Source organism: Pleurodeles waltl, chromosome 1_1, assembly GCF_031143425.1.
Source record: "Pleurodeles waltl isolate 20211129_DDA chromosome 1_1, aPleWal1.hap1.20221129, whole genome shotgun sequence".
Taxonomy (NCBI): domain Eukaryota; kingdom Metazoa; phylum Chordata; class Amphibia; order Caudata; family Salamandridae; genus Pleurodeles; species Pleurodeles waltl.
In genome coordinates, this window is record NC_090436.1 from 78,298,692 (window position 1) to 78,318,910 (window position 20,219).

At 45.0% G+C, this 20,219-nt stretch overlaps 1 protein-coding gene across 1 annotated transcript in view; it reads left to right on the forward strand.

Annotated features, from left to right (window-relative positions):
• The window catches only part of LOC138266473 (E3 ubiquitin-protein ligase TRIM39-like), an 83,836-nt gene that overhangs the window by 36,919 nt on the left and 26,698 nt on the right, over nucleotides 1–20,219 (forward strand). The window contains exons 3-4 of the mRNA XM_069215347.1: nucleotides 13,288–13,518; nucleotides 17,330–17,352. Coding sequence (XP_069071448.1) covers nucleotides 13,288–13,518; nucleotides 17,330–17,352 — 254 coding nt within the window. The remainder of the gene's footprint in view (nucleotides 1–13,287; nucleotides 13,519–17,329; nucleotides 17,353–20,219) is intronic.

Sequence of the window (20,219 nt, forward strand, 5' to 3'; positions counted from 1 at the left end):
TTTGGCGGGCGGCGGAGGCCGCCCGCCAAAGTAACCCCGTCGGAAGACCGCTCCGCGGTCAACAGACCGCGACGGTCATTCCGACTTTCCCGCTGGGCCGGCGGGCGACCGCCAGAAGGCCGCCCGCCGGCCCAGCGGGAAAGCCCCTTCAACAATGAAGCCGGCTCCGAATGGAGCCGGCGGAGTTGAAGGGGTGCAACGGGTGCAGTGGCACCCGTCGCGATTTTCAGTGTCTGCAAGGCGCCAGGAACAGGATGGCGGGAAGGGGGTCGGAATCCCCATGGCGGCGCTGCAAGCAGCGCCGCCATGGAGGATTCCCTTGGGCAGGGGTAAACCGCCGGTTGCCCTTTTCTGACCGCGGCTTTACCACCGCGGTCAGAATTGCCCATGTAGCACCGCCAGCCTGTTGGCGGTGCTCCCTCCGGCCTCCACCCTGGCGGTCTATGACCGCCAGGGTCGGAATGAGGCCCTGAGTGTTAAACACGTTTACAAGGGGTCTGGCGGTCCCTTTCCCTGTAAAACTGGGAAGATTATAAAGTGCTCCCGCGGACATTCTGAGCTTGCGGCGTGAGCTACTCAACTGGCACCGCCAAGTTCCTGAAGAATTAAAGGCAATTCCCAGATAGCTAACATCACTTACACTGCACAAAGAGTGACCCTTGAGAAGCTTCTAAATTCTGTACCATTTTTCAAGATATAAAAGGTTGGTTATGCTCCCTTATACCTGTATCCCTGATTCTATAACATATTGTGCTGCATGTACTAGCAATCATCCACTTGAAGTAAACCAAATAGTCAGATATCCTGAGTTCTTGACAGGTCTTAAGAGGTTTAAATTAGATAGATTCAACAATCCCTGCATAAAAAGCTGTCTCTAATTCCTTTAGAATCAGCGACTTGTGACGCACTCAGTGGCCGATTATAGGAAGGATAAAGTACCATCTGCTATACATTATAAGGATATTGCGAGTCACAGAGGAGTTCCATAACCACGTAGAGGAACAAGGCCAAAGGCCGAGTTCCTTAATAAGGTTATGGAACTCTGAGATGACTGGCAATATCCTTTTCCTGTACGCCAGGGGGTACTTTATCCCATATAATATATGGTCACACCTTTCCTACAAATTACTTAAAATCTTGGTGCCTAAATCTTTTATATGAGTGACTTGCAGTATTCTTATAATGTACAGCACATGGTACTTTATTCAGGGGTGGCCCCTCTGTTAAGGCAGAGGAGCATCGTCCCACTGCTGAAAGGCAACAGAAAGCAGATTAATAAAGTGATAATAAACCTATCTTATTATCATTTCATTTTTTGTTTATCAGGTCCGCCAGTCTAGGGCGGGGCGGGACCATCCTCCACATCAGTAGCAAGGAGTTTTGCTCTGGAAAGTAAAATTTAAATAAACATTTTGCATTAATTTGCCATAACAAAATGTTACTAAATATACCCCTTTGACACACAGCACCGCTCATTTTTTTACCCTTTGCTCTGTAAATTTCCAAACCACATTGCACTGCATGACTTTTAGTTAATCTGTGCCTAGTAATTTTGGAATGGTGAAATAATAAAGGGAAAAACATTTCAACAACGATTCTAATCATTCAATATAAGGACCATTATGCATGGCATCCGCAATCAATTAAAAAGCCTTGGAGGTGGTGAATCAGTGGAATTTGTGCCAACAAACATGTTTCACTAAGAAGCATAGTATTTATAGAGACCATAACCCCCTCTGTTTACATTTCTGTCTACCAAAGTGGGGGACAGTTCCTAAGAATATGGCCGTGGATACATTAAGAGTTAAGACCCAGGGCTTGCGCTTGGTCTGAAAAAGTGTGAATTTGAACACCCTTTCTCCAGTCTGTGTTCATTACATTTCCCACTGGTATACAATAGTCTTAGCCAAACCAATGCTTTTAGTGACCGGGCTAGTTCTTTTGTTCAGTTGAATGTGGAAATTAATAGGCTGCTTATGAAACATTGCAAACCGAGCCGATCGGAATCTAAGAGGTTCGATCCGCCCTGCAGGCTGGCTTCGAAATCACTTCATGAGACCTTAAAGAGTCCCCTCTGGACATAAATAACATCAGAAGATATAGAACTGAATATAAATTAGCCCTCCGGAATAGGACCAAGTAATTGCAAAATGAGTCTTGGGGCAATCTGATTATGGCGTGTGGGCTGAGGGATACCAGGGCCTTCTGACCCGAGGTAAATGGGGTCAGGTCCAAGGAGGCCAAGTCTAACTCGGTAGTCACATCCATTATCAAGTAGGCTTGGGTTGACCATTTTAAGGCAGCCTACAGCTTGAGGGCTGACCATGCTTCGCAGACGAGAAGGCAGTCTTCCCCTTATCCATGAACTTTATTTATGAAGATGTTCTGGAGGCAATATTGAGGTAGTCCATCAAACAAAGCCTCGAGCCTGGACAGAGTTCCAATGGATCTTTATAAATCGCTCCTGGACTTTTAGGCCCCTCTTATTTGTAATACATTCAATGCGATTTGTAAAGCAGCCCTCCCATCAACATGGAATACTGCAGTTATTGTGCCAGTTCTTAAGAAGGGAGACCCTTTATGACCTGGGTGTTATCGCCCAATATTGTTAATGGATTCTGCAGTTAAATTAGCTGGGTGAGTTGTCCCGGAACACCTCTTCACTTGGCTGAAGGTGACTGACACAAGTCGGAAGTGCAGTATTAGTTCTGGGAGGGGCTTGGCACGATTGACCAACGCTTACATTTATATCTTCTGGTTAACAAATATACCATTGCTAGGCATGGCTCTGTCTGCCTGGCCTTCCTGGATCTTTCCTGCACTTTTGATAGCGTTTTCAGGTCTAAATTATGGGAGATCCTTTTCAGACCTGGAAGTGGAGGCTGAGCTGGTACCGTTTTTGAGAGCCCTCCATTTTGATCTGCTCGGCGAGAGGACTGGCAACTTTAAGCTGGGTCATGGGGTGAGACAGGGCAGCGTCCTGGCCCCTGTATTGTTTCTTCTGTACATAGATGGCACAGGTGCAGCACTTTTGGTGTTGTTTCTAGTGCCCCTATGGTAGGTAGGAAAAAAGTCCCAGTATTATCATACGCAGATGATGCAGTTTTATTATCCAGAACTCCCAATGGTCTTCATGATTTGTTCCAGGAATTTGTATCTTTTTTGGAGTCTTCAGGTCTGGTTATCACCCAAGCGAGAACTGGTATGTAATCCAAAGAACAACAGGATGCGGGCCAAAGCACTAAATGGTCACCTGGTTGCCCAGGTTACTGGGTTCTCGTACTAGAGGGTGGTAATAGATGCCAGGTCCAGTTGGGGGCTGTGGATAGCTAGGGCGAGGAACACATTTGCTAGTGCTGTGGGGTGTGTTTTTAACTTAGCCAAAAACATTGGTAAGAAACCTGTAACCTCTCTTTTGGAAGTCTACAAGAGGAAATGTCTTCCTGTCCTCTGTTACCGCACTGGGATCTGAGGGGTACGTGAAGTCTAGTGCCCTCCAGGTATAGCATAGCAGAGCTTTGCAGAGACTCCTGGGAGTCCCATCCACATGCTCCACTTCCATAGTTCATCAGGAACCTGGGATGGAGTATGCGGAGGATGCCATCAAGCTTGCCCCTTTGCTTTTCTGGTGTTCCATCTGGGCAGATCTTCATGCTGCGCTAAATAAGGAAATTATCTTTGACTGCCTTGGGTGTGTTGAAGGCATGAAAATCCCGTGGTTAGACTATATTTATATCAAATTATCAAAGCTGGGAAGGCCGTTTCTTTTTACCAATCCATCCTCTATACAGAAGTCTGATTTATTATAGCCTTAGAACCCGCCGTAGCGGGCTCTACCGGCTATTAAAGGCCCGCTCCCCGCGTTAAAATCCCCTCGGGCTCCGTGAGGCTTTGTTCACAGCTCTTGCTGTGAACAAAGCGAACATTGGAATGTTGGCGCTGCGGGCTTTTACCGGCCAGTAAAAGCCCGCAGCACTCCATTGTTTTCAATGGAGCCCCCAGCATTCCAATGTTCTAATATGGGTTAAAATCGCCGTTATGGACAGGGCAGGATCACTGAGGGAGCATCACGAGTTTGAAAAGCAGTCTGTTTTCCTTACTTATTTTCTGATTATGCAGAGTGCCTCTATGGAGCCCTATCTCGAATGGGTGGATATCTCCTGGAACAGGTGCTTGCTCACCAGATTTCTTCCCAGACTTAAGAGGGCCTAGCACCATTCTAACGAAACATCAGCATCATTTCTTTTACGCTAATGTGGCATTAGATGGCCAAACACGCTGCATCATATTTACAAAGTGCTGCAATGAATGCATTGCACCACTATGTAACACTTTGCGCTACATTATTCCTGCGCCAGGCATAATGTATGCAAAGGGGGCGTTCCCCTGTTAGGGGGGGCCGAAAAAATGGCACAAAGACATCTAGGAGATTTCTTTGTGTCATTTATTTCCGCACTTTTAACGCCTGCTCTGAGCTGGAATTAAAAGAAGGCTCCCATTGGTTACAATGGACCTCTCGGTGCTTTGCAGGATGAGCGTCAACATTTTTGATGCTCATCCTGAAAAGTGCCGAACTAGAGTCAAAAAGTCTGATGCTAGTTCCCTAACTGCCTCCTTGGTGTGCCGTATATTAAATACGGCGCACACATGGTGGCGTTAGGTGGGCGCTAAGGAGTGCAAGAAAAGTTTTTCATAAATATGCCACTTAGGTTTGGCTTTGTGAGATGGAACCTTGGACTTCCCGTCGGCCAATGCAACCCTACAAAGGTACTTCTATGTCCATGTGATAAACCTTCCCGCAAAGCCTCTTGCATTTTGTCTTTTTTGTAAATTCTTTAATGATCTTACAATGCAGTTCCTAATTCCTATTATACAAAGAAGGGGGATTAGAACTGCAGGTGCACGGTTGGCTTCCCTTACTAATTGTATAAATATCTGTTCCTTTTTAAGAAGTGCTCTCAGTAGAAGGAAATCATTACTGTCCTACCGTGGCGGTCTTACTCAGTTGAGGGATTGATGCGTGCCTTCCTGGGAATTGTAATACTTGTTTTGACATGTTTGTATCTATTTATTATTTGAATTGCTGTACTGTGATGTTTGTATTGTGTATATTTTTATGGTCACATTCGTGGCCGACATAAGGTATTGAATTGAATTGAATTGTGTGAATAAGGAAGTTAATTAATCCTGATGTTTATAGTGCTTTGTGTCACATTAACGCTGCTTTAGCGAAATAATATTACACCGACGACCTAGTATCTTATTGCCAACTTAATCTTATCAAATTCATTGACGCGCCTACCTTTGTAATGTCCTGTTTTTTCTGCTCCAAAAGCCCACAACACATGTAAGACTAAAAGTATATTTCTTTGAGAATCGATGTCGTCACATTGCTACACAGATCTTGCTTTCCGTTCCCACGCATACAGTGATATGGTCAACAGGTGGCAGCATCGTCACATCTTTGCACACGTGGCTTAATTCTTAATCCATGCAAACTTTGTACCACGCATGGGTCACATTTACAAATATCGAATTCACAGAGGCTTTCTAGAGAGTGCCTGAAAACTTGTGACACTCACAGGATTTTAAAAGATTCCTGGAAATCGTTTGCAAATTCTTTTTATGACTGTGTAGAGGCATTTTCACATACGTAATTGTACATAGTGCACAACTGTGACAGGACAAATTTCGTGGTATACAATTGCACTTTTGTCCCCAATAGACATATTTTCACACATTTAAACCCAGAGAAGAAATGAGTCCGCCCCTTGCCTATGTTTTGATGTTTTTTGTTTTTGTTTTGCTGTCTCACTCCCCTGCGCCTGTTCGGTGTATTTACTCCCACTTTGTGTTTGTCCAGCCCTAAGAGCATCTCATCTCTGTATTTCGAGTGGATGAGTTGCAGCGTTCCACTGCTGTCGTCAGGACCTTGCAAGTGCAAGTTGGACTGTTTTAGCTCTTCCTTGCTTCTTGTTCTCCTGCTGTCTCATCTCTTATCAGCCCTTCCCCCCTTATTCAAAATGTACCCCCCTAACGCCCACTTGCCTCTTCCCATCTGTCACCTCCCTTATGTCTTTGTCAACACTTGCTTTTTTTCTTCACTACCCGATAGAAAAAAAAAAAAAAACATTTCCCCCCCTGCTCACCAAAAGTAAATCTCCAGCATTTCCAGATTGGGAATGAGTCGGAAAAAGATTTACTCACAGCACCCCTATCTCCCAAAAATGAAAATAACATCTTCATCCGTGGTTTTATAATCGCCTATGGATCTAGATTTATTAGAATTCTGAAATAGTTCCTAGGTTATGCATTGAAACCTATGATGGGACAGATTTCCAGGCGAAATCCTGGACATGTTCTGTAAAATTGCCACTACTCAGAGGCAGTTCTGCATGAGTAATTGCATGTAGTGTAGAATTACTCAAAGGAAAAGGAACTACATTTGTATAATACAATTGTTTTCTCTATGGTGATGTTTGTCTCTCTGGAAACCTCGTTCCTGCACTTCCACCAGTGTAATGTATTGAAATGGGGACATTAGCAGGGCTTTGCAGGTTTATGGGGGCTTAGGGGTAAATTTAAACTTACACCATTCCATCTTCTTTGAGAACGTTTTAGAAAGCACTATCCTTGAAGTCCGGATCCAACTGCAGCAGTGTGTACTTCTACAATTCTCCATGTCCAAGGATAACCACACACAAATGTAATATGTAGGCTAACCATGGAAGTGGGAGTGGGGTAAGGGACAAAACAGCGAAACCTGATGTGGTCACTTTGCCTCGTAAACCTGCTGGACATTCATGTCTGTGGGATGCGGTAGACACTTAGGGCCAGATGTAGTAAACTAAAATTTTGCGACTTGCAAATTGGGAGTCTGACCGACTCGCAATTTGCAACTCGCAAAATGGGATGCAGAAAGGTGTCTCAGACACCTTCTGCGACTCGCTATGGGGTAGCAAAGACCCACCTGATCAATATTCATGAGGTGGGTCGCAGTTTGCGACCCCATAGCGAGTCCCTGCACTCACAGGGATGGTGGCCTGCTGTAGTCAGCAGACCTCCATGTCTGTGACTGCTTTTTCAATAAAGCAGTTTTTTTTTTCATTTTGCAGCCCTTTTTCCTTAAAGGAAAACGAGTTGCAAAATGAAAAAACTTCCGAAACCATTTGGTTTCGTTTTTTTCAGAGTAGGCAGTGGTCCATAGGACCACTGCCTGCTCTGAAAAAAATATTTTTTTCGGCATTCACAAAGGGGAAGGTGTCCCATGGGGACCCCTTCCCTTTTGCGAATGAGATACCACCAGTGTGACACTGGTGGTAACTGCGAGTTGGTTTGCGACCTCATTCGCGGTCACAAAGCAACTCAGCATGGCGATGTGGTCGCAAATAGGAAGGGGACACCCCTTCCTATTTGCGAGTCTCATCCCCAAATTGCGAGTCGGTACCGACTCGCAATTTGAGGATGAGCATTGCGTTCGGCCTTTTGCATGCCGCAAACTGCGTTTTTCGCAGTTTGCGACATGCAAACGGCTTCGTACATCTGGCCCCTAGACCCATATTTAAACCTTTTTTGCGCCGCATTTGCATCACTTTTTGATGCAAAAGTGGCGCAAACTTACAAAATACAATTATATTTTGTAAGTTTGCGTCGCTTTTGCGTCAAACAATGATGCAAATGCGGCGCAAAAAAAGTATAAATATGGGACTTAGAGCCTCATTTACAAGAATCTGACGCATCGATGCGTCAGATTACGTGCACTTCCCTAAGATCCCCTAATGACACCAAGGATGCGCTGTATTAACAATACAGAGCTCCATGGCACATGTTTTCACAGATGTGTGAGAAATTCTGACGCCTCTATAGGCGCTAAGCTTGCGCATTGCTGGAGTAGCGTTGATAAAATGATGCTACTCCAGCAATGCGAGGAGGCTCCCAAAGGAAAAAACCTTGCGTCAATTTTACGTCGCTCTGCGTCAGTTCTGTGTGGCTTTTTGCCTGGGAATGCCTATCCTGCATACATTGTACCTGGCGCAGGTATGATCTGATGTGAGGCTTTACAAACTGACGCATTGGATCCAATGCTTCAGTTTGTAAATCTGGAGAAGTAAAGTGCACCTCTACCGCCACTGCTGCGTCAAAAAAAAAGATGCAGCTGTGACGCAAGTGGCTTGTAAATGAGGCAGTTAGGACTTGATCATTGCAACACTGCATCGATCTCCTTCCATTTAACTGATTTACCTTCAGAATATGGCTAATTTTGTTGTTTGTCTGTAATGAAGTGGAATACTGGTATTTTCTGTAAACCATAAATTACATATTGTGATCACCATGAAGCAAACTTAAGTATTAATCTCTCTGACTATAATAAGATGACTTCCTACTGTGTGTGAGTAGGCTCTCCTTGCTGCTGAGGTTGATATCAGAGGCAATCTGTTGCACGCTGTAATGCAATAAACATTACTCTGTATTATAAAGCTTAAAATGAACACCTTTTAGTTTCTACCCCAAACATCACAACTTCCTTTAATACCTTATGTGAATGGAGGATATTTCAATATTTCAGGAGTCTTAAGAAAATAAGAAAGGCAAATCCCTTGCATTGCTTCACTTAAAGGAATTCAGAAATGTTCAACAATCAGTGTAGTTTTTTACTCTTTAACTAGCTTTGATTCAGTACTTTAATCTATAAGAGTTTGTTCTCTAAATACGGCACTATGGGGCATATTTACAAGCCCCTAGCGCCACCGGAGCATCACGCTCTAGTGGTGGTGTGCAATGCACCATGTTTACAAGGCGGCGCTAAGCCACTTTTTGTGGCTTCACGCCGCCTTGTAAATATGAGCCCCTCCAAAGCAGTTTTCTATGGCAGAGGGGCATGCGATGGGTGTTGCTGTGGGCTTTCCACCACAGCACCCATTGCTTTTGATGCTGCTCTTGACGCTTCCCCAGATTTACAAGGAATCGCCAAAAACTAATGCCAACCCAGGGGTAGTGTTAGCATGGCTCAATGAGGAGAAATACTTTTATTTCTCCTCGTTTTTGCTTTTTCCATGTGTGCTGCATTGTGCAGCACACATAGAAAGAACAAAATGACATGAATGATTGTTTATGTGCAGGAAGATGTCCCTTCCTGCACATAAACAATCATTCAATAATGACGATTTGATGCGTCTATGCATGCTGCATTGTGCAGCACAGATAAAAGTGCCAAATCGCCATTGCAGATTGTTTAAATGCAGGAAGGGACATCTTCCTGCACATACACAATCACTCCCTTCAATGCAGACACCTTTGCACTTTGGTGCAAGGATGCCTGTGTTGGCAGCTAAATTTAGCACCAGCTCTAGCGGAAACACCAGCTCTAGGGGAAACGCCATATGTTTGTAAATACGGCACATCCCTGCATTGCAGAACTGACGCAGCATGGCGCTGCCAGTTTTGGCACATCAATGTGCCAGTTACTTGTTGATCTTGCCCTGGAGCCTTAGAACGCCTCTATATGTTCAGATTCCATTTTCCCCAAACACGCCCAAGTGAAAGGTAACAGCCTCTGTGGTATCCACAAGAACTGGAATAACAACAAGTTATCTGATGGCCTAGCAGGGACAACACAAACCACGAGGAAATTTATACTTATGTGTTTTTAAAATGGCCCCTCAATTTCCAAGGAACAAGAGACTTCAGTGGAATCATGAGAAATGTAGTTTGTGCTTGGGCGCCTTTCCATAGTCCATTGTCCATAGATGCTAATATTTTGTGCTCACATTCAGCCTTCCTTTCCTTGTATGCCCTCAGTGCGAGTGAGTTTCGAATGAGAAGCTTGCACGCCTTCTGAGCACTACTTGATGAGCTACTTATTGGTACAGAGCGCTTGGGCCCAGAGAGGGGTAGTGCCTTCAGAGGAGTTTGTGCCTAGTTCCATACAGTGCTGTCGGATGTGTGGAGAGAGTGAGGCTCATTACCACACTCACTTGGACTGGCTGGTGCCGAATGAGTTAACAGACATTTGAAATGGAGGCCAGCTACTTGCATGCTATACTTGTTTGAAAAAAAAACAAACAACAAAATAAGGTACGGTGGACAAACTAAACGAAGAAAGCATGTATCGAATCAACAAACACAATTTATTGTCTCCAGCTATGGGAATGCAAAGTTTAGTGAAACAATGTCTTAAACTATGTACATGCCCACTCCAGGACACAAAGCACTCAGTTCCCTTCTTGAGAGTGTTTGCTAATTCCTATTGTCCTCCTATGTTGATCATCACATTCATGGTAATTGTCGAAAAGTATAATAAACTTGAGATATGTGGTGCATCCAATGTGGGTAATTGACTCATCGGTGGGTTACTCTATGAAAGGATGCAAAGGTTAATAATCTCATCCCTGCCCTAACACTTCAAAAGGGGTGCAGACCTGGTAGGCTGGGCCGAGGTGTTGCAGGTGGCATGCCTGGGAACCCCCAGTGGAGGAGTCAGGCACAAGGAGTAGTTTGTGATGTGGGCAATGATGAGGATCCTGGAAAAAGTAGATGAGCTAGAAGCAGTGGGATATGGTAATTTAACTTGTTGACTAGATCGTAGCAGCAGGCTCCCACATTGATGGAACACGATGCAGCGCAGGGTGGCTTCTATGCACTCTTCTTTTCTCAGCATTGAGGGGGCATGGGTGCTTGGAGAAATGCACCTCACCCCTGGTGGCCATCCTCCTGGGAGAACATCTCAGATAATGCTGTTGGTTGAGCTTAGCTAGGCCTTGCTGGCATAGGATCACCAATACTCTTCATATCCTAAGCTGGGGTACACCAGAAGGAAGTGATAAAGGACCTGTAGCAGCTGGGTTTTAATACACCTCAATCTCAGCAGGGATGGCTGTCTGCAGGAATGATCAGTCATACGGCAACAGATTTTAGAGCCCAGGGTGCACAGAATAACACAAACAGTTTCCTCCTCCTTTCCAAAGGATTACTGTGTGATCAGTAGACCACCTGATTCCAGGTTGTGGCCTGGTGGAATCACATGAGTGCACTACATCACGTGGCTCCAGAGGTGAGTCCAGAGCAAGCAACAATTTCTCTTTTTCTGGTCGTGGACAACACCAGGTCAGTTCTAGCAGATGCTGGATCTTCCATGAAGCGCAGGAATATTGGAAAACTACAGCCCATCCAGTGACCCTTCTTCAAGTGGACATGGCCTTCTCCCTGTGGGCGGGGATGAGACCAGTGCTAGAGTGGCACTAGAATGCAAGGAATCTTTAAGAGCAGTGGTTCCCAACCTGTGATCCGAGGACCCCTGGGGGTCCGCAAAGCCTCCTCAGGGGGTCCGCGACTGCTTAGAAAATAAATAATATTAACAGATTAGGTCCCCATCTTTCAGTAATGACTCAGTGGGGGGGGGGTCCAGAATTCCACTAATGATTCAGTGGGGGTCCCCAGGTTCCAGTAATGATAAAGGTGGAGTCCACAGAAGTCAAAAGGTTGGGAACCACTGTTCTAGACAATAGTGGGTAGCCACCTGATCCTCTCTTAGCACTACCTTGGCTTTTGATAGAGGAATCCAGAGTCCATGGTGGAGGCAGCACCATCTGCCCAAGCCAGGGCGAGAATAACATCACAGTCCTCAGGGAACAATGCTGTCCATGTATTCTAGACCCCAAAAGTCCCAATGTAAATGGCCGCCCATACAGACTAAGAAATACTCAAGGTGCTGGCTTCCCTTTACACCAAATTAAGAAAAACAAGACCGGACTCCAACTTTTTGCAAAATGTCAGATGATTAGTAAAAAGTCTCAGCACTAATTGAAGCTTCTAAGTTCAAGCTGTTTGGATCCTAAAAGTGTACCCTGTATTTAGGGTTTGTTTTAAGGATTGTTCCTTCCAATTGTATGTGCTTGTCTTTGACAGAAACCCAAATCTTGTTATCCAGGCATGTGAATAATTGGCTAAACATTATCTTGTGTGCCCAACATACCATTATACCTGTGACAGCATTGGCTATCAGCAGCTGACGTAGGCAGATGTATGGAAATTGGCTGTCATTTCTTGAAAATGGTGGCCACTGGAACGGCCGCAGTTTGAGCTCATCAGAGACAAATGTTCTTTTGAGGTAAGCCTGCCAACAGAGATTTTAAATAATCTAAATGAGAACAGACTCATGGGGTTATTACAACTTTGGAGGAGGTGTTAATCCGTCCCAAAAGTGACGGTAAAGTGACGGATATACCACCAGCCGTATTACGAGTTTCATAGGATATAATGGACTCATAATACGGCTGGTGGTATATCCGTCACTTTACCGTCACTTTTGGGACGGATTAACACCTCCTCCAAAGTTGTAATAACCCCCTCAGTTTTGAAACAAATTGCTTGCCTAAGGATAGTGGTATATTTGAATGTTAAGGATGGATGCTTTTTCCCTGTAGTTACCAAGGCAAGTCAGTGGTTCTGCAGAATACAGATGAATGTATTTTTCTATCCTACCTGCTGATATATGTTTAACTGGCACATAGGGGGTCATTCCGACCCTGGTGGTCCATGACCGCCAGGGCCGGGGTCCGCGGAAGCACCGCCAACAGGCTGGCGGTGCTTCCTGGGCCATTCTGACTGCGGCGGAAAAGCCGCGCTCAGAAAAGGGCAACCGGCGGTTTCCCGCCGGTTTACCCCTGGCCCAGGGAATCCTCCATGGCGGCGCTGCTTGCAGCGCCGCCATGGGGATTCCGACCCCCTTCCCTCCATCCTGTTGGAACAGGATGGCGGGAACGGGTGTCGTGGGGCCCCTGGGGGCCCCTGCACTGCCCATGCCCCTGGCATGGGCAGTGCAGGGGCCCCCTAACAGGGCCCCAGAAAGATTTTCAGTGTCTGCTTTGCAGACACTGAAAATCGCGACGGGTGCCAACTGCACCCGTCGCACCCCTACAACTCCGCCGGCTCCTTTCGGAGCCGGCTTCATTGTTGAGGGGGGTTTCCCGCTGGGCCGGCGGGCGGCCTCCTGGCGGTCGCCCGCCGGCCCAGCAGGAAAGCCAGAATGGCCGCCGCGGTCTTTTGACCGCGGTGTGGTCATTCGGCGGTTCCCTCCAGGCGGGTGGCTCCCGCCGCCCGCCGGGGTCAGAATGACCCCCATAATGTCTGCGACTTGAATGCTTTGTTGCACAGGAATTGGGAAATGGGAATTCATTTTATACCTCACACTTTATAGTTTTTTAGTTAATTTGAGGGACTGTAGCTTTCACCTACTGCATTTCAAGTAGAGAATAAACACTGATGCTCTTCTTTGTTTGCATATCAAAGACTCAGATAGCAAATGAGAAGCAGAGAACCCTGGCCGGGTTTGATCGGCTGTACCAAATTCTAAGAAATAAGGAACAGATGTTTCTCAGTCAACTGGAAGAGATGGATAAGAAGATCATGGTGGCAAGAGATGCAAACATGACCAAACTTTCAGATGACATATCACTTCTCGATAAATTGATCGTGGAGATGCAAGAGAAGATGTTGTGGCCTGCAGAAGAGTTCCTGAAGGTGAGTTGTCAGAGTATATTGCATTTACCTGAACTATGAGCAGATATTTTGATATAGAAGCAATGGCCTGTGGCCTAGCCTGCATGCTCTTTTACTGGTATGAGTCACTGCAGCTAATAGGAGCCGCCATCGCGGCAGAAGAGGACAGCAAGTTACACCTTGTGTGAACAGGTCCATGAAGGGGTGGAAGGACACGTTGCCTCCCATTTGCTGTTGGATGCTCCTGAGCAGGTTGTAACTACTAGCCAAGGCTTAGGGCTGAAGCGTGAGGATGTCACTGAAGTGTCTTTTAAGGTAAAAAGTTATGATCATTCCTTAATAATACCTATAATTCTACTGGCAATCCCTTCAGAATCCAAAAGCAATACTCTGCCAATGCCCGCAGAAGAGTAAGTAACTTTAGATATATACATCATTTTTTTTTTTCCTTTGATGAGATTGCTCCTTTTGGTTATGAAGATATTAGTTTTGAGGATGGCCATGGTGATGGTAGAATGCAGTTCTGAGACCATCAGCACCCCATGAACATTCTTCAAAGTAGTTCAAAACTAAAATGAATTTACCCCCAATGCGCCAGAACAACAGTTGATTAACCCTCAATGAAGCATGAAAGCCATAGCTCAAATAAATGACTGATTCTCTTTTTCCACTGCAAATGTTGAAAATATTAAAGCTGATTTTACTCTTTATCTGCAGTACCCCTCTGTCCCCCACCACCACTACCATGAAAGAGCAGGGCCTAACCAAGAGATTCTCCTTCACTGCCTTCACTGAGGTCAACCCTGACGAACCTGGCTCCATACTCAAAAGCCCTAGAGCCAGTAAAGACTCAGTTGTCCTCTGAACCTATTGCCATTGCATCATTGCACTCAATATCGCAATACTTGTGTATATCACAATCTTTATCAACAACAAAGTCCAAGCAGGCATAGTAACCCCCTTAATGAGGCAGCCTCTTATAGCCCATTTTCATATAAGTAACACTTATTTGAACATACCCAAAAAGCACCACTTATCACAGGTGTACCTTGGATCTTCAGAATGCAGGATAAAGTGGTTACCCCCTCCACCCCTCAACACCAAGTTACTTTGAACCACAAAACATATCAGATACCTATCATTAAGGTGTGCACCCCAAACTTGAGACAAAGAGGGGTCTGGTCAGTGTCTAGGTCAACCTACTGGACATACATGACCAAGGGTCCCTAAGAATGCTGATCCTCTTAGACATCTTCACTGCCTTCGACACAGTAGATCACAATATCTTACGACATCAATTCCATACAGTGCCATGGATCACTGACACTGACCATACATCACTGACCACTCCCTAAAATGGTTCAAATCATTCATCAAAGAACACACCCACAAATTCAGACTGAGGTACCTACCTTTTGCTTCCAACACTGTCTTGTGCAGAGTACCCCAAAGGTCTCTTGTATCTCCTTCTATTCAGCATGTACTTTTTTTAGGCAGCCACATACTTCTCTTCTTTTCCTATGCTGTAAACATACACATTTACAAAAATAAAACATTTTCAAAGGCCCCAGAAAGCTGTAAATTCACAGTGAATGGCTGAAAAACAGAGCTCTTAATTCTGGGCTCTTGCTACCTTCTCGAAAAATTGATTCAATGTCCTCACCTTGCTGGGCGACACAGTTCACATCAAAACAAACCCTTGAGGCATAATGTGTGATGTTGAACCTAGCTCCTCTGCTTACCAATCAGTGCTAGTCATGTCCATGTTCCACCAGATAAAGTCCCTCAGATACTCCCTATCGCTTATTGCTTCTCCATATCTCCCTATGGTGTAAATGCTGTAGAAAACTCACACGTTGAATACAGTGACATCCTTTGGATTGCCCTACAATCTTGCCACATAAAAAGATTTAAAAAATCAAAGCACATTTTTAGCCATATGAGGAGCCAGGGCCTCCACATGCTCCTACTAAAAAGTAGAGGTACCTCCAGAATGCTATGCCTCACCAACAAATGCCTAGAAAGCTCCGTTCCGTAGTGCCTGCAAAAAGAGAATTAAATGGTGCAAATCAACTTGCCCCCAGCTCTGACCGAGCCAACCTCCTAGTGGTATGCAGGACAAAATGTTAAAAAAGGTGACAGATACAATTCAGACGTGCAGCAAATATGGCAACGGTGGAAGGTAAAGGTTGACCAAGTGTTGAAATGGTGGAGCTCTACATTGCTCCCCACAAACCAGATCTAGCATGAGGGGTGCACTCAGAATTATTTAATCCAGTCCAGTGCTTTGCCCCAGCAATAGACGTCTGAGGGCCATTGGACAAGAATGTGATGGTTGACGTCAAAGGCTACTGAAAGATCTGGTAGAATGAAAGCTCCGCTGTAATCCAGATTATTCAACAGTTGATCAAGGACTGACACCACCATTGTCTCTTTCCCCATCCCCAGGCAACAGCTGGCTTACTTGGAATGTAATATCTCATTCAGGGCCAGACGTACAAAGCTATTTTTCTGTTGCAAATGGCGAAATTTGCCCTTTAAGACCGCAAAATGGCCTTGTTGCATGTACCATCCCATTTTGCGAGTTGGTTGCTGATAGGGGGTTGCGACTCGCTATTAGGAAGGGGCATTCCAAGGGCGTCCCTTCCTAATTGCGACTCGCAGGCCCATATATGATTGTTTTGTGACCATGAATATGTCCACAAAAAAATCGCAGTTGCCACCAATTGCAAATTGGTGGTAACCTATTTGCAAACGGTAAGGGGTCCCCAAGGGACTCCTTCATGTTTGTGAATGGGGTGGCAACATTTTTTCAGCAAACAAACACAAATGATGGATGGAATGCGGAACCAATTAAACATTCACCCCAGTCACAGATCTGGGTTTAATCCACCAATTCCTTTGCTCACCACGCCACCCCAGTTTGGACCTAGCCATATGCAAATCAGTCTTGACCCTGTTCCCCATGGGAACAGTCCAGCCCAAACTGCCAAGTCAGGGCCTCCCTGGACCGGAAACAAGCATCCTGGGACCGGTTTCAGGATATCACCCTTCTTCAGCCAGGCTAGCTTGAATTCAGTGGCATAGTGAGCCTGGGACCCACGTCTGGGCATACCTGGTGCACTTAGGGGAACGAAAGCAAACAAACACAAACAATGGACGGAATGCAGAACCAATCAAACATTCACCCCCAATCACAGATCTGGGTTTAATCCATCAATTTGTTCGCTCACCACGCCACCCTAGTTTGGACCCAGCCATATGTAAATCAGCCTTGACCTTGTTCCCCATGGGAACAGTCCAGCCTGAATTGCCAAGCCAGGTCCTCCCTGGACCGAAAACAAGCATCCTGGAACTGGTTTCAGAATATCACCCTTCTTCAGCCAGGCTAGCTTGAATCCAGTGGCATGGTGAGCACGGGACCAACGTCTTGGCATACCCGGAACACTTCGGGTGTCAAATGCAAAACAATAAGATGATGAATGGAATGCACAAATAAATCAATAGATTAAACCCAGATCTGTGACTGGGATGAGTGTATGAAGAGTTTCAGCACTCCGTCCATCATTTTATTTTGTGGTGTTGCTCTTCAGAAGTGGAACAAAGGCTGATGATTAGATACTTTAATCAGGATATTTGGGGACAAGAAATTATATTTTTCACTTTTTTTGGCAAGAGTGGCAAAACCTTGTTGTTAGTTTTTTAGCTTTCTTCTTAATGGAGCATCCAGTAGATGAACTGGAAAGATGCTGAAACACGAAGTTTATGAACTATTTCAACAAAGCTATCTGTGAGTGGATGAAATCTTACTATTTTTTTTTTTACTTTGCAGGATGTGAAAGATGCCCTGAAAAGGTACAGTTTTATTGATCTTCCTATCTGTATGGATATTGCCATCTCTGTCAGCATTATCTAGTGTTAAAGAGGGGTGTATAGATAACTAGGCCCTACATAACATTACACTGCCAAAACGACTAAATGATCCAAAACATACATTTCTAAAAACATTAGAAACATTTTATTTGTTTTAATTCAGGAGAAACATAAATGCATGTTGATACTAATAGATAGATGAAAGAAGCTTAGAAGCCTTATCGACTATCCAGTTGAGGAAAAGAAGAAAGTGGATTAAACTGCTACCTCCTGAAATATGTCCCCACCCCAAAAAATCCAAATAATAATTTAGATATTATGGCTTTTATTTTTTGCCCCTCAAAAATGGCAGAATATACGGTAAGAGATAGGAATCTGTCAACCATCCTTGTTGGGTTTGACAATGTAACAGGATGGTGCATGGATTTAGCCTTATATTCCCCCAGGAGAATTGAATAAACTAATATATAGACCAATAGGGAGGAGGTCTAAGTGGTATATCATAGGAGAGTACCATTCCTACAATGAAAGAGTACAGTGCAGGAAGCAGTGATTTAGCAGTGAAAGGATTACGAGGGTTAGTGTACCAGGCTGAGGGGTGGGGGGGGGTCAACATTAAGAAATATTTTTCCTTTAAGCCTAGACGATTCACCACAGAAGTAAAGAAAAAAACAGGACATTGGTTTAGAAGGGCTGAAATTTAGAGTGGGGATTTTCATGGGGTATTTTGCATCAAGAGTGGGCAAAAAGTACGGTTACACACATTATTGTAAATATATTTTTATTGGTTTTGCATAGGTGAAATGCAGACAGGCATGTAGCAACGTTTTGCGGAGACAAAATCACTGAAGATACTCAATATCCATAAAAATTCTGTTTTACACTCAGACAGTGCATTACATCTAGTTAACCCTGTGTACACTAATTCTCCATACACATAGTTGACCTCAGTACTCATCCTACCGCATATCCTCTGTAGGTTTCCCATGTGGACTAGACCTTTTCCCATTTTTTTGGGCACCCCAACGTTGATTTATTGTTCATTCAGCAGTCATGAACCAGTCCACATCTTGTTGCCACTCTCTCAGAACTGGCGGTCAAGCCACCCTGCAGTTGCGGGCTGTGTTTCTCTTAGCCACTGCTAAGCCCAGGGATAACCATATTTTGCAGAACCGCAATGGCAGTTCTTTTCCCAGATGCACAACACGCAACATTTGGCTGTGAACGGGATGGTGTATCCTGTTACGTCTTTCATTATGTCCCCGATGGTCATCCAGTAGTGCTTTATTTGAGGACAGCACCAGACCACATGCAGGAAATTCCCTTCCTCCCCACATCCGTTTAAGCAATTTGTATTAGGACATCTTCCCATGGCATGTAGAGCCATCCGGGTGTAGTAGGTGTGATGTATGTAATTGACCCAATCTGAAAGTGGATTTGATGGCAATTTCCCTGGGAGCTCCTAGTGCCTCTTCCCATTCTCCCTCTTCTAATTCCCCAATTTCTGCCTCCCATTTGGCCCTGAGAGTCTGTAGAGTGCCAGGGGCATTGTTGATCAGTTTTTTGTATATGAGGGAGATAGCTTTGGCACTGAGTCTTTCGGCGAGGATATGATCCTTCAACAGGGAAGACTTCTCAAGAACAGTGCCTTTTGGTAAATGTGCAGCCAGGGCATGTGTTAGTTGAATGTATTTGTAGCTTTGTGGGTGCGCTAGATGGAAGTGGTCAGTCATGTCTGCCATGGTCTTGGGTGCATCTCCTTGCCATATATCTCCTAATTTGGTAATGTCTATCACTTCCGTTTTTCGAAGCCCTGTGAACTGCCCACCTCTGACAACAGATCGCTGGTTCAGAGAGGGGTCATTTCGGTCAGGCGTTTTTTCCAACCAAGGAAGAAAGTTGCCTCTCTCCATATGGATACAACCATCTTGGTGTGTATGGGGATTGTCAATGCTAGTTTGGACTTATAGATTGCTTTTATAGATTGCTCCCTTGAAACCCTCTTTGCCCCATGCGAGTCTATCGATCCATACAGCTGGCTCCTCACTTGGGGCCACAACCCAGTCACTGCCATTTGTGAGGCCCAGTAGTACTTATATGTAGTGAATATTGGGAAGCCCTATGCCTCCATCGTATACTCCCCTGGTTAGTTTCTGGAGTGCTATGTGAGGTGGGTCAGTTTTCCAGAGTAATAGCCATAGAGAGGCCTCCGTCTTCGGAATTCTTTGGGCCCTTGATAATGGATGTTTTGTAAGGCGTAAATCATCCGGGGCAGTGTCATCATTTTGAACATTGCTGGCCGCCACAAAAGAGAGAGCGGCATGGTTTTCCAATATTGTACATTGGCTTTGAACAGCTTCAAAATCACCATCAGATTTAGTTGGTTAAATGCCTTTTGGTCTTTAGTAACATAGACTCCTAAATATTGGAACCCCTCATTTACTATGGGCATCGGTATTTCCGTTCTAAGGGTCGGCGAGGGACCCATTACTAGGTACATAAGGGACTTCTGCCAGTTAATGGTGTATCCAGAGAAGGAACCGAAGATGCAGAGGATCTGCATTAGTTGTGGAATAGTAAATGTTGGATCTGTAACAGAGTAAGTTATCACCAGTGCATATGGAAATACGCTCCTCCCACCGTTCTCCCCAAGTAATCCTACGAACTAGTGGATTTCCCCTTATCCATGCAGCCAAGGGCTCTTACGCTAGAGCAAACAACAAGGGAGAGAATGGTCACCCCTGTCTCGTCCCCTGGTGCAATGTGAAGGTGCACAACGTTGCCCCATTGACTCTCATCCGGGCTTCTGATTCTTGATATAAGAGGCTGATCCACCTCAAAAAGGAGGG